The following is a 14,806-nucleotide window of genomic DNA, read 5'->3' as shown; positions in this document are numbered from 1 at the left end:
GTGACAGGGAGAGAGAAAGAGAGAGAGAGAGTGTGTATGTGGGAGAGAAAGTGAAAGCTTTTGTTCCTCAGCTAAACTTGGAGCCAGAAGAGTAGAGACACTAATGCTGTTTAGCTCTTGGGTGTCATGTCATTTCTTGTCACAAACATCAAAGCCTCAGTAAAACACACTACCGCCTCTCACAGCACACCACGCCAACCACGTTTAAAACATTTTTACCTGCATATTCTGTGGGTGCTGGAGAATGCATAAACCTGATCGTTAATCACCATTACCATGTTTTGTATGATATTATATTTATCCAAATGCAATGGCAGAATTCAAACTGCCCTTCTTTACTCTGTTCTTGTGAGGTCCGTAGTGATGACCACCATAAACACCTGCTCCGCTGGACACCTGTTGCTGTATTTTCCCCCACAGATCAAAGCCGCGTGCATTTGATGTACAGTTTCTTTTTGTAAACAGTCATCACTCTATTTCATCATATATGACGTAACAGAACGGCTTAGAAGTCATCCGCTAAAACGTATCAGCCTAGTTTTGTCAGCTCTGGACCTCAGAGTCCTCATAAAGCTCCTCCTGTGTTCTTCTCGCAGGTGATCTTTGCCCTGAACCAGACGCTACTGGTTCAGGAGAGTCTTCGGGCCGGTAGCGTGCAGGTGCCCTACACCACCGAAGACCTCATCAAGCACTACAACTGCGGAGACCTCAACTCCATCATCTTCAACCACGACACCTCACAGGCATGCTTAAACACACCTCACACACACACACACACACACACAGCGTACAGTCGAGATCCGCAGTGTGTTCCTCTTTGACCCCATCACTTGTTCCTGGTCTCATCTCGCTCCTTCCCAGGTCCCGAACTTCCAGAACGTGACGCTACGTCCCAGTGAGCAGGTCACGGCCCAGGAGATCGACAGCTACTTCCGTCAGGAGCTGATCTACAAGCGCAACGAGCGTTATGGGGATGCGGTGTGAAGCTCCTGCTGGAGGAAAACCCAGACAAGAGCTTCTTCTTCGCCTTCGGAGCTGGTCAGTACCTAACCCCCCCCCCACACACACACACACACACACTCCTCAGTGAGTGAGGCCCTGGCCACACCTAGAGTCAGGGTCATTCTAACTTCACCTCATTTGTTTGTGCATTACTGCAGTTATATGAAAACTACCATTACTGAGCTGTGGTCAGTTTTCTCTTGTCGAATGCAAACGGTGTTTGGAAGGTCCTCGTGCGGCTGGCCTTTACCCAGCAGGGTCCCCACTCCTCACCGTCTGTGGTTCACCTGGGAGGTCACCGGCAGACCATCACCAGGAACACGTCTCAAATCTGATGGCTGCTACTTAGAACAAATTCTTTTCTAATGCGGGGGGAGGAGAGGTCTTAGCGTTCAGCCATTTAGCCGCCTGAACTCCACGGTCTGTCAGAAGCAAACTAAAGCCTGGCATAGACTGACATACACTGGCATAGAACGGGTGTGTCCCAGTGGTCAGAGTAGAGAGCAGGCTACCCACAATCCCCTGTGGTTCGTTTACTGCCACAGTGTCCAGACTAGACACTAGTCTAAAGCCAGGCACAAAGCCAAGATGATAATGAGAGCCAGACATCTCGTGACCTTCTCAGAGGTCAGAAACAACATTCAGGATCCAGTCCTACAGAGTCAGGATTCGAACCCAGAGCCACTACAGATAAAGGCGGTAAAATCCTTACTGTCCTGTTCTGGGTTGCTCCCATTCCACTGCAGACACCCCAGACATCCTGACAGGCTTCCCATAATGCATCTGTTTACCTCCACAAAAACAAAAAAGCCCTTAAGATAAGGAAAACCCCCGACCAGACAGGCTGTGCTTAGCGACGCCAGGAGTAAAACAATGCGAAACGCTCAGGTGACGATGTTAGCAATTAGAGTTCTACCCTGACTAAGCACCCATTGCTGGGTTAGATCTCCCTGATTAAGGAAGGAATCTGGAAGGAATCTGACCAAGGCCCTGGGATGTCACGCTCTAAAGCTGCGTACATAAGCAAAGGCTGATCACATGCTTGGCTCGTCTAAACTAATCTCGTCAGACACCACGGCTTGTTTGCACCTCTTCGCCCAAATGATGAGGACTCATTGTCTCTGCGAGTTGGCCAGATAAGGACAATGCTGTCTGCAAAAGTGATTATGGGACATTTTCTTCTTTTAACTGAAGGTATAATGAAAATTGTGTTAATGAAATCTGAAGGAATAATTACTGCCCAGAGAATGTGTGGACCAATGCGTAAGATGCAAGACAGTGTCCGAAGGCGTAAAAAGAGATTGAGGGATTGAGCGGAGGAGGGATGGAGGGAATTGAGTGGAGGAGTGATAAAGGAATGCCTGCCCTGTGTTTGACTCTCCTCACTATCAGACAGACCTCAGGGCCCATTTGGCCAGATATCCTCAGATTAGTGGGGTCATGTGGCAACAGGCAGATAAACTGAACAAGCAGTGAGTTAATGACTAACAAGTGTATTGTGAGGTCCCACCATCTTCGAGTGTGTGTGGAGGAACGGATGGACGTCTGGAGTGAGAGAACAGCGGTGAGAGGAGAGGGACAGAGAGAGGGACAGGGAGGGACAGGGGACACAGAGAGAGACAGAGAGGCCAAGTAAAGACCCTGAGGAGATATATTGAACAAATGGACATGGAAAGATGGTGGCCGTTGACCTTGTGTTTCATTTGAAGAACATTGCATACAGAAATGTTCAGTTGTGTTGCTGATCATTAACAGCCCGACCCTAGAAACTCATCCTGCTAGTAGCTGAGCAGCTCACACACTTACCCCCCCCATCCCCCCCCCCGCCCCCCCCCCCCCCCCCCCACCCCCCCCCCCCCCTTCCGGATGCTTCCACAGCATCCATACTAGCACGGAGGCATCTCAGTGTATATATGTTAGTTTATGTATACACATGTACAAGTGGGTGGTGTGTGTGTGTGTGTGTGTGTGAGCGAGAGAGAGATGTGGCAGTAGCAGCCAAGCTTCACAGTCTGGTGAGTCCAGCGTCTCCAGGAAGCGTGTGAGTGAAAGCAGAGACAGGGCTAATAGGTCTATGGCTGCCCACTGCCCCGCATGCCTAACAAGGGCTGGGCTTCATGGTCTGCTCCTCTGGGGGTTCCTTTACAAGAGTCCCGCACCAGAGAGGTGAGGGAAATCGATCCCCTCACCACCCCCACACTTGCCCTGGAACACAACATCTCCATCCAGACCATCTCTTTACTCCTCTCTCTCTCTCTCTCTCTCTCTCTCTCTCTCATCTCTCTCTCTCCTCTCTCTCTCTCTCTCTCTCTCTCACTCTCTCCTCCATCGCCTGCCCCTGTGTGTCTGTGGGGCCCAGAGCTTGATTATTCCCTTGAGGGCAGGAAACTGAGAGACGGTGCTTGAGCCGCAATGGTGGTCCTTCCGGGGTCAAAACATGCAGGGGGAACAACGTGGGGTCTGCGTGTGTGTGTGGAACAGCTGGAGCAATTCGACTGTGGAGCCTCGAACAGAGACCCACAATCGCTGCTTTACATTCAGATGGACACACTCTGGCCCCCTCTCTCTCTCTCTTTCCCTCTCTCTCTCTCCCTCCATCTCTCTCTCTCTCTCTCTGTCTCTCTCTCTCCCTCTCCACACTGGGGACAATGTAAACACTCAGGACTAGTGTTACGTCTGGCAAGGGCTCACAGTCAGTGTCAGTCATCGGCACGACCGAAGACATCAGTCATTGTGAAAGACATAATTGGGGAGAACTGGAAGGAGTGAGAGAGGAGCGTGTGGAGGAGAAAACGCCCCTAGCCTGTGTTACACCAGCATAAATACTCCTAATACCAACTCAACTGTGGTTCAGTGAAATGTGCCATTTGTTTGCTGCTTGGTGTACAGAGCAATTCCTGTCATGGTGCCCTCTGAAGAAAGTAGAAGCCAAAACCAGTGTGGTCAGTTTGTCTCCCCGTGACACACACACACACACACACACACAAACACACACACACACACATACACCTAACATTTCTAGGCATATCCAGCTTGTGTCACTTCACAATCAACGTCTCACAGCCCCATTGAATCTGCCCAAAGAAACCGCCTGCAGCCGCAGATAAGAGGGCGTGGCTACTAAATGTGCAATGCTGCACTTTCTACCCAATCACGGCCCGTAGGAGAATGGGCCGGTCTCTGCCACTCCCTCTAGACACCGCACACAGACACAACAGATTTAGAAATCCTGTCGTGGACTTTGAAATGGCTGGTAGTTATCTGAGCAGTTAGTGTAAGCTGTGGACCACGTTGTCTTTTCAGGGAGGGAACAGGAGAGAGGGTTGTGTGAAGACTGTTAGCTGAACACCTGATGCTTACTGAAACGGGCCCTGTCCCGCCTCCTGGAGGCCTGGCCTATCATTACAGCTCACTCTAGCGCACACTGCACACACTTTTAACAGCTAAAAGGTCTTCAAGTAACTCCCTTCAGCTAGATCAGGTGTGATTGAACCCCAGCTTGGCATGAAGGTAGCTCTCCAAGAAGACCTGACTGCTTCTAGCTCCGAGTGGCAACAGTGTTGGGAGACGTAAAATTACTCATAATTTTGTTCGATTGTAAAAAACCAGGTGCACCAGTGTAATTATAGCAGTAGATCACACCTAGTGTTGCGGTTATTCTTAGTCTTTTAAAGTTCCTTTGCTTGTATTTCTGGTTTTTAAAGGTGGATAGTGTTACCTCATACTTCAGATGTGTTTTATTAGATAATAATGACGGTTCTTTTTTAAAACGCACACTGGCTAGTTGATCACTGGCCCGCTCCACTGCGTGTTCTGAAGTCACAATACGTTCATTCATATCCGTTCAGTGTTGAGGCCTCACCCACCAAAGCCACCGTAGTAGTTCCAGCGCACGTGCACTTTGATAGCCAAGAAACGGTCGGTGGGGAGGAACACGTGAGAACGTTTAACAACGCGGTCTGCATCACAGGAAGTCAGCGCAGGTACCGAACGCAACTACGTTCAGCTGAGCTCGCTCTTTAAACAACGCGATCCGTTTACATATCGCACAGTTGGGTCGTGCTCGGGCCGGCAGGCACAGCTCGGCAGCTGCTGCGTCTCGGTCAAAAACCACAAGGGGGAAATGTTTGTGGGCAAGTAATTGAGGCGGCGGTCCATGGCCTCGGTGTTTACGTTTGGAAGTTTCATTCTTTTCACACACAATTAAATTCCCTTTGGTATAGGGACTTGGAGGACACACCACAGGGGGGCGTCGGTGTGCACAAGCAGGGCTGCTGTCGGAAACGGGTGTAGATAGTGTGATGGGGGGTATCAGAATTTCCAGGAGGGGGGTTGGGGGGTTGGGGGGGGGGGGGGGTTGTTAATAATGTCATTGTGGAAACGGGACTTTGTCAATTCATTCAGGTGGTGTGGGTTTTTTGGACACCTGAGCGCTTCTGACAGTGCGGTAATTAGCGAGGTGCTGAGATGAACTCTGTGATTATTGGTTAAAACACCAGCTTAAAAGAAGGTGTACAAAAACTGTTGTCCCACCCCTTGACCCCATAAAAGCTGTTTTATTTTGGCCTGGCCTGTCACATAAATCTGGTGCAGATGTCAACTGTTTTACACAAACCCGTATGCACACGCACACACACACACACACACATGTATGCACACGTGAGTGCGCACACACGCACACAAACACTAGCCTGACGTTCAGACCCTTCGGTTGAGGGTGTTAAATGCGGAGCGGTCCAGACCACAGCAGGGCTGGCGAGCTTCACGCCGTGCCGTCCTTTACGAGCAGCGGTGTTCCGCGCCGCCATGATTTAGCGCCGCGTCAACGACTGTGAAACCGTTTACGAGAGCGTCACGTGAAGAGCCGTAGCCTGGCCAGGCTCCCGCCACCGCCTGCCAACAAGCTCACACCGCTGTTGCTTTTGGCTGGTCCCAGATCAGTCACGGGAGTTGCTATCTGCATTCAGTTTTACTTCACTTGCCGTTTATAATCGTATTTTTCAGGCCTGGATCGTGCTGTCGGGTGGAACTGTAGCTGTTGTACTCTTTAACCTTGTTGTGCTATTTATAAACTCAATTAAAACGCACCCACGTTTGCACGGTCCAACCTCACGGGCACCAAAGGGGAAACATTTCAACCCATGCATATTAGTCAAGAGCTTAACAGAGATGTTGACATTTGTACCGGTTCACAGTTAATTCTATTGGCTGCTACCTCTGCACAACGCACAAACAGGCCCGGTGAAACGATACAGGACCAGCACGGCCCCCCCCGGCTAACCGGAACGGGCTGAACCCAGTTCAGCTTTGCACTTTGACCCCTGACCCGACCATGGCTGCGCACACCTGGAACGAGACTTTGTATTTTTGCCTCCAGGGGACGTCCATTCTGCAGAGGAACAGTCGATCTGTCGTGAGAGCACGCGGGGGGGGTATCAGGGTGGGGGGGGTATCAGGGTGGGGGGGTATTAGGGTGGGGGGGTATTAGGGCGGGGGGGTATCAGGGTGGGGGGGTAGGGGGGGGTATCAGGGTGGGGGGTATCAGGGTGGGGGGGGTATCAGGGTGGGGGGGTGTCAGGGTGGGGGGTATCAGGGCGGGGGGTATCAGGGTGGGGGGGGGTATTAGGGAGGAGCCGTCACACCGGCCCTTTAAAGTGTCACTCCGGAGGCAGAGGGGTGGAGAAGCTGAGCAGGACATGTCCCTCGTGACGTAGACCGCCTTGGTCCTGGAGCGCTCTGGAGCCTGTCGGGACGTTTTCCCCTCCTCTTCACTCTTTCTCTCCTTTCCCCTTTCTGCCTTTGTTTCTGAACAGGGCTCATTTCAGATAAAATGCTGCCTTCCCAGTCTTAATAACAGCCTGTGGGGGGAGGGTGGGGTCAAAGGTTACGCAGAGCCTGTGTGCGGTTCCAGGCAGTGGGATCCCAAGATGACCTGTGTTCCCACTCGAGGATGAAGCGAGAGGCAGGGGGAGACGGCACAGAGGCCCAGCACACACACCAGCAGACGACCCCCAGGACAAGGTGGAGTGCATCATCCACAGTTAACGATGGCGGGGGAGGAGGGGGGCACTATGAGACGCACTCCCGACCCCCGGCTCAGGGGGCAGTCTGGAGCCAGCCCTGCACACCCACTAATGAGGACAGCAAATCCATTGGAGCTGATCCCCGGTTGATGGGGGCCACAGGAACCTCTTGAAGGGCTCTGTTGTTTACAGGCTGGTTCATTGTTCTGCTCTACCAGCCCATCCCAGGACGTAGTGAGTGTTTGCACCACTAAACAAGTGTGTGTGTGTGTGTGTGTGTGTGTGTGTGTGTGTGTGTGTGTGTGTGTGTACTGAGTGTATACCTGGTTCTACTCAAGATAGACACATGTCCCATGAGCTCCAGTTCCAGAGAAGACAACCCATGCTCGCATGCACACACACACACACACACACACACAAGACAAGGACCTCTTCCTCACGCAGGACCTCTTCCTCACGCAGGACCTCCCCCTCACGCAGGACCTCCCCCTCACGCAGGTCCTCTTCCTCACGCAGGACCTCGTCCTCACGCAGGACCTCGTCCTCACGCAGGACCTCCCCCTCACGCAGGACCTCGTCCTCACGCAGGACCTCATCCTCACGCAGGACCTCCCCCTCACGCAGGACCTCATCCTCACGCAGGACCTCCCCCTCACGCAGGACCTCATCCTCACGCAGGACTTCATCCTTACGCAGGTCATCGTCCTCATGCAGGACCTCATCCTTACGCAGGTCCTCGTCCTCACGCAGGACCTCGTCCTCACGCAGGTCCTCGTCCTCACGCAGGACCTCCCCCTCACGCAGGACCTCTCCCTCACGCAGGACCTCATCCTCACGCAGGACCTCATCCTTACGCAGGTCCTCGTCCTCACGCAGGACCTCCCCCTCACGCAGGATCTCTCCCTCACGCAGGACCTCCCCCTCACGCAGGACCTCGTCCTCCGGCAGGACCTCTTCCTCACGCAGGACCTCGTCCTCAGGCAGGACCTCCCCCTCTCACAGGACCTCTTCCTCACGCAGGACCTCTTCCTCATGCAGGACCTCATCCTCAGGCAGGACCTCTTCCTCACGCAGGACCTCGTCCTCAGGCAGGACCTCTCCCTCATGCAGGACCTCATCCTCACACAGGACCTCCCCCTCACGCAGGACCTCATCCTCACGCAGGACCTCATCCTTACGCAGGTCATCGTCCTCATGCAGGACCTCATCCTTACGCAGGTCCTCGTCCTCACGCAGGACCTCGTCCTCACGCAGGTCCTCGTCCTCACGCAGGACCTCTCCCTCACGCAGGACCTCTCCCTCACGCAGGACCTCTCCCTCACGCAGGACCTCATCCTCACGCAGGATCTCTCCCTCACGCAGGACCTCATCCTCACGCAGGACCTCCTCCTCATGCAGGACCTCCCCCTCACGCAGGACCTCCCCCTCACGCAGGACCTCATCCTCACGCAGGACCTCTCCCTCATGCAGGACCTCATCCTCATGCAGGACCTCCCCCTCACGCAGGACCTCGTCCTCACGCAGGACCTCGTCCTGGCTCAGGGCCAGCGCTCCATGGCCTGGAGTGTTTGCTCTTCTCGTCTCCCTCCGTCTCTTTAACATCTCTGCAGTCCTCACGTCGTTCTGCTTGGTTTGGCAGTGCAAGAGATGGTGTGTGTGAGCACGCAAAACAGCTTATAGCAGCACACACTCACAGGGCCTTGGTTTATTTAAGTGAGTCTTTCACACTTAAATAAACCAGTAAACCTGCACTTTGGCAGTTATTCATGCACACACACACACACACCTGCGTGAAGGAGTGTTAAATCGTGTATAAGCAGCAGGCTGAGGAAGAGTCTGCCATGCTGCCAAACTTTAGTGAAAACAGCGATGCTAATGCTAAAAGATGTAACTGTCTCCCCTTTGAGTCTTGGTTCTTTTCAAGGTTTCTTCCTCGTGCTCTAGGGAGTTTTTCATGGCCAGTGTCATCTTTGGCTTACTCACTGGGGGTTTGGACTTGGGCATGTGTACCGCTGCTTTGTTGAGAAAAAGTGCTTTTTTACTTACTAATAGGCTTGTAGTCACAATGCAGCCAAATGCCCAGTAGTAATCATCATTATCCACATCATCAATAACAATAATGTTAGTTACCATTTAAAAAGTTACTTTCACAATATATTTCTCATCCAGCTCCTTTGTTTTCAATATTGCCCTCAGAGAAATTACATGGTCATGTACCAAGCTTAGCAGCAAAATGAATTAGAGGAGCTGGAACCTCTTTCATGGTGATCCCTGACTTTATGTGGCCAGCTATAAAACCATTTACCCTGATGAAAACATCACAAAGAATGACACAGGATTTTACACTATATTCCATCACTAATTCTAGCCAGATAACAGAGTCAACACTGGATCCAACTGTCAAATCAACTGAAAACCAGCTGTTACAGATGCTCCCTAGATAGCAGCTGAATAATTAAGAGTCTGTAAATTAGCACAAATGTAACAAGAACCTCCATAACATCTGAACAATACAGCCATAAAGTGGTCCAATGAAACACCCCCTGTGGATTGTTTTACCACATCCCTTGCAAAAAGCTCAATTTGGTGCTGAAAGTTTGTGCAGTTCCACCCTCCATATTAGAAACAATCTTGGGGTTGGACATATTAATATGGTGGATTGGCCACTTCTCATGGCCTCACCTTTCACTTGGTAGTTTACTATTGCACCAGCTATCCAGTTCTGTATTAGAGACCAGTGACCAAAACCCATCAAGGCCTGAGACCTGCAGTGGGGGCACACTGGGTCTGTCCTCTTAGCAGAAATGACGTGACCCTAGGTCTCCTCTCAATGGAAACACGGTGGTGTGATTCATCTTGGTCTCACTACTGTTTGGGATGGGAGGCTTCGAGCGAACCCCTGCTGGACTGCTGTTATGAATCTCCAGTGTTGAGCCCCTTTCAGGAACCCATCCTATTACATTCAGGTATCACAGAGGCTGGAATTTCCTCCTTTGTGTCTGTCACACTCTGCTCTGAAATACTATGGGCTTCTGATACGTTAAAGTGTCTCGGGCCCTCTCCCCCTCCCAGTTCTGTTAACTGCTTGTAAGATGGAGGAGATAGACAGCGGGCTGAAAAGACGCTCCATTACTACCTGTCACAACGTCTGATAACATTAAGAGCCTTTCGTTTGGTCTTGTGTGTTTTTTTTTCTAGCGGTGACGCTTTCTCACGAATGAGCGCCTTTCTGAATGTCCTCCGGTTTTGCTTTGGGGTTCTGGAAAGTTCAGCTTTTCACTGGGATTCAGGCATGGCATGGGTTGTTCAGGCCAGCCTCTTGATTGGCCAGCGAGGTATGCACCTCTGGTTAGTGTTGCCTTTGTGTCGAGATGCTATCTGTGCATCCTCCTCCGTCGTGGATCCCTGAAGAAAACCAGATAGAGCATGTTTTCAGCTCTATGAACAATGGGGCAGGAAATGGCTGCATAGGAATTTGGTCCTTTTTTCTTTTTTAAGGAAATTTGCATCTCCAAAACTTTGAGATGCGTAGAGAACAGTCTAATTTATTTGTGTTCTCAAATCGACATAAAAAAATCATAATTTGTTGGCATGAATAATTTCTGTGGTTGTCTTACGGTTTGGTGGAACATCTCAACGTACTTTTTTGGAGACACTAGTCAACACAGGAGCTCGGAGCCAGCAGTGGTCAGTTCACTCCATAGCTCCTTTATGTTCCATCGCCATCTAACCACTCGGCCTTCCCTGGAACCGTAAAGAATGCTTCCTGCTGCTACAAGGGTTCTTGCTTGGACTGGAGATCGATACTACAGTACTGAGCAAACATGGCGCTGACCAGTCCAACTCGAGTCCTGCTTACCTTGTTCCATTTGTCTCTCGGCTCCATGGGGGGGGGGGGGGGGGGGGGGGGCTCACAGAGCTCACCTCCACCATCCACCTCCACCTCCACCATCTTCACACACCAAGAGCAGAAAAAGGAAAGAATAAATATATAACGCCGAGCTTCCAGGTGCCAACAGCAATACCCCATTTTGGGCCGTTAAGATCATCAGAAAAGACTCTGGGCAGAGCTTCAGAAGCCCCTGGAGTCTCACACATTTACCCCTGTTGGCAAACTACAGCATTTATTATACACTATAAGAGTCTGACTGGATATAAATGTATGTTCTGTAATAATTCATTAAAGCCAGTTTTATTAGGGCATTCTGTTTGAACGGGTTGAGTTTAAGTGATTGCTCAGAGGGTGACCTCAGTCCATCTGCACACGTGTGTGTGTGTGTGTGTGTGTGTGTGTGTGTGTGTGTGTGTGTGTGTTCTTTCACCCTGGCACATGAAAACACAACTCGCCAGTGAATGAACATTTTGTCTGGTCCTGCTGGATCTCAGGAGCTGCCGTTGTGTTTTTGAGATGTTTCATTGTGTTCTCACGTTTCCTCCTGTTTAAGTGCACACGGAATACGAGATTCACAGAAAACCCATAATCACCAGCTTCAACAATGTTCTTCTGCAGTTCTTCCTTCTCCTACCCTGAACCTTCAACTTTTTTGGGGGCAAAACTATGAAAACTCTTAAAGCATAAGTACTTAGGTCAGTTAGAGAGCTTTACATTTAGACAGAGCAGGCCCGCTTGTCTGACTTCTAACAATTAGTGTCTATCCCGCAGACACCACGGTTGTCATTTTGACCTAGCGCTTGGTTGCCCCTGGCTATAATACCCCATTAGCTAAGCTATCATTGACACGGGGGCTTCCAGCATGTCGTTACCCTGATCCAGGGTCAGTGAAGGGTTAGGCCACGAGCCAGGCACTCTAAGCTGTTAAATATTAAAGACAGGGAAAGGCTCACAACTATACATACTTTATGGGTAATTCCAGCATTCATTTGAGATTGATCTAATATTTGTACAGGAATATTTTTTTTCTATCTCTCTGTATGGCTGCAGTTATTACTGGCACTGGAAAACAAGAGAGTGGAGGTAATTAATGTTATTAATCCCAGGAGAACAGAGTGCAATCAGAGCGTCAGGCTGGGTGGTCTGTGGAGGATCTTCTGAGCTCATCCTGCTGGTCTATCTGCATATCTACTCACACTTCCGTGAGCTTCCAGTTAGTATCAGACAACTCCAGAAAGCCTTTTTTGTCTATCCAACATGGAACAATAGCAAGAAGGGGTTGGTATGCTGGTAATCTGTAATCTGCCCCGTAATCTGCCCATAGGCACGAGTGTGAAAATAACAGAACACGGCCCACGCATTCGGGTCTTTGTGGGTGGCAGCGAGTGAAGTGATTCACATCCACATACCAAAAGAACTTTTACGACGTGCAGCGTCAGCGTAACTCACCGTCAGGCAGCAGCCAGACCCACGCTGCTCTCGCCACGCTGGTGTTCCAGCCCCGTGCGTTCCTCCTGCTGAAGGGGAGCCTTCCTCACGCGCTCATTCTCACCCCCCACGCCCCCCAGGTTGTAGTGCGGCGTGGGTAAAGCGGAGAGGACAATAGCTCTCTCTTTACATTCTGGTCGGGTTTCTAAGAGGCAGGTGATATGTGGTGGTGAAGACTAGTGCGGCACTCGGAAAAGGTCGTAAAGCTGACAAAGAGTGAATCATCAGTGTGTGTGTGTGTGTGTGTGTGTGTGTGTGTGTGTGTGTGTGTGTGTGTGTGAGAGAGAGTTAGTGATATGTGTGTGTGTGTGTGTGTGTGTGTGTGTGTGTGTGTGTGTGTGTGAGAGTTAGTGATATGTGTGTGTGTGTGTGTGTGTGTGTGTGTGTGTGTGTGTGTGTGTGTGTGTGTGTGTGTGTGTGTGTCATCTGCATCTCTTTGTATCTTTCCCTGCCTCATGTGGGGTTCTGCAGCGGTGTGGGAAGGTGTCCTGTTCTGGTTCTTGTCCTGTAGTTGTCAGAAACACACACACACACACACACACCAGAGTGCAGCGTGTGTCATGTTCAGTGTTGGGTGTGTTTACAGCAGCTCCCGGTGTGTGTGTTCATTTGGTCATCTGTTCTTCTTCTTGGTGACCCAGTCCCCGCGGCCGCTGTGTCCAGCCTTCAGGGTCTGACCCCTCCTGGCGTATAACCCCCCCCCCCCCCCCCCTCTGGAGCAGGCGGGTACAGGCTGTCAGAGAGCCAGGCCCGTGAGGGAGATGTATACACAAACCACGTCTCTGGCCCACACGGCTCCCAGAGTGGTGCAGCAGCATCCGCGGGGCGTTTATTTACTCAGCACTGCCGGCCCCCACAGGCCCTAATATAAATATCACCTCGCACGGCACACGAGTGGGATTTAAGACGAGCTGCTAGCTCTAATAATTGCAGTGGAGACCGGAGGACACAGGCTGCTTTCTGGGCCGTGTGTGTGTGTGCGTGTTAGTCAGTGAGAGTGACAGAGAGACAGAAAGACTGAGGTGTTGTAAAGCTTAGCGGACTGAATGGGAGTCAGTAAGTGCAAAGACTGCAGACACCAGGCTGGTCCACGTAGACGGACTCCACTAAAAGCCCAGGACACAGAGCAGGTTCTGAATAAAAAGCTTTTAGCCAGCCAGCAGTTCCTTATCTCCAGCATCTAGCTGAAGGGGAGGGTTGGGGGTTTCACCCCCGCATGGTTCCCCTGACGTTGGCATTCAGTCAACAACCCAGTTACGGCAGCCGGTCGCGGATCAATACGGCCTTTCAGGCCGGGCCGGACCACAGCTCGCTTTGCAGCGCCGGTGTGTGGGAGCTGAATGGTGCTGTGTGGCAGTCCTATAAGGCCCCATGGAGCACCCAGCGCTCGGGGAGACACGCTGTTTATCTGATGGGGTTCAGCGCCGGGCCCGGGCCAGCGTCCCGCTCTCCTACCACGGTCCGCATTAGAAGCAGCGGCAGTGAAGCCCTGCGTGTGCTTATTCAACGGGATGGTCTATGGGGGACTGCAGGGTGGGCTAGCAAGACACCAGAGGGCCCTCGCGGGGTACTACTGAGGGAGGGGGACACAGGACAACTCTAAGGGGCCAGGGCTGGCAGGAGCCTGGACAGTGATTATGTCATTAGGGGTGGAGCCATGTAATCTCTTTTTATGGGTCCCAAAATCCCTAGTGGCACCACTGCACACATACGTCTGCTCCTCTTACATGTCACACAGCTAGTCTGTCTCTATTAGACACACACACACACACACACACACACACACACACACACACACACACACCATTCCAGCAGTAAGGTCAATGGCCAGGTTATTTCATGGCCCCAGATGACTCATCCCTCAGGTACACAAGCTTAGCTTCTAAGACAAGATCACCATGGCTACAGACAAGGCTCGGACACACGTTATTTATTGCAACTACACAGCGTTTGACAGTCTAATGTCAAAATGTCAAATTTTTACATTTCTAAAGGGTTTTTTTTTGTTTCCCAGAGTTTTACCAGAGGAATCTGAGCTGTCAGGGTTTATACTGTAGTGCTGCGTGATAGGTAATGAAAGGGCCCTGGAGGACTGACTCCACACCACAGCGGACGCATGACTAAATGACCCGGTTCTCCTAGGCACCAACAACCCCCACCGCTTTCTGTAATTAAACCCTGCCATTACATAAAGGTCAATATGAGGAGGCTAAGCCTCAAAGAAACACCCCCCCCCCCACCCCCCAAATCCCCCTCAGACCTGACGGAGATGCGTCCCAGAGTCTCTCAACAGCCCGCTGCCCAGACTGTGGCTGGGCCAACTGTCGGTGGAGCGTCTGACCCCCACCTGGAGTTTCTCACCCCCACCTGGAGCGTCTGACCCCCACCTGGAGTGTCTGAC

General features: G+C 51.4%; 1 protein-coding gene across 1 annotated transcript in view; it reads left to right on the top strand.

Annotated features, from left to right (window-relative positions):
- trabd2a (TraB domain containing 2A) overlaps window positions 1-14,806 on the top strand; it is a 56,136-nt gene that overhangs the window by 29,483 nt on the left and 11,847 nt on the right. The window contains 3 exon segments of the mRNA XM_077011377.1: window positions 597-743; window positions 862-978; window positions 981-1,038. Coding sequence (XP_076867492.1) covers window positions 597-743; window positions 862-978; window positions 981-1,038 — 322 coding nt within the window.

This window comes from Brachyhypopomus gauderio, chromosome 7 (assembly GCF_052324685.1).
Source record: "Brachyhypopomus gauderio isolate BG-103 chromosome 7, BGAUD_0.2, whole genome shotgun sequence".
Classification (NCBI taxonomy): domain Eukaryota; kingdom Metazoa; phylum Chordata; class Actinopteri; order Gymnotiformes; family Hypopomidae; genus Brachyhypopomus; species Brachyhypopomus gauderio.
Note: the sequence above shows the minus strand (reverse complement) of the source record. Positions and strands in the feature narration are given on the sequence as shown.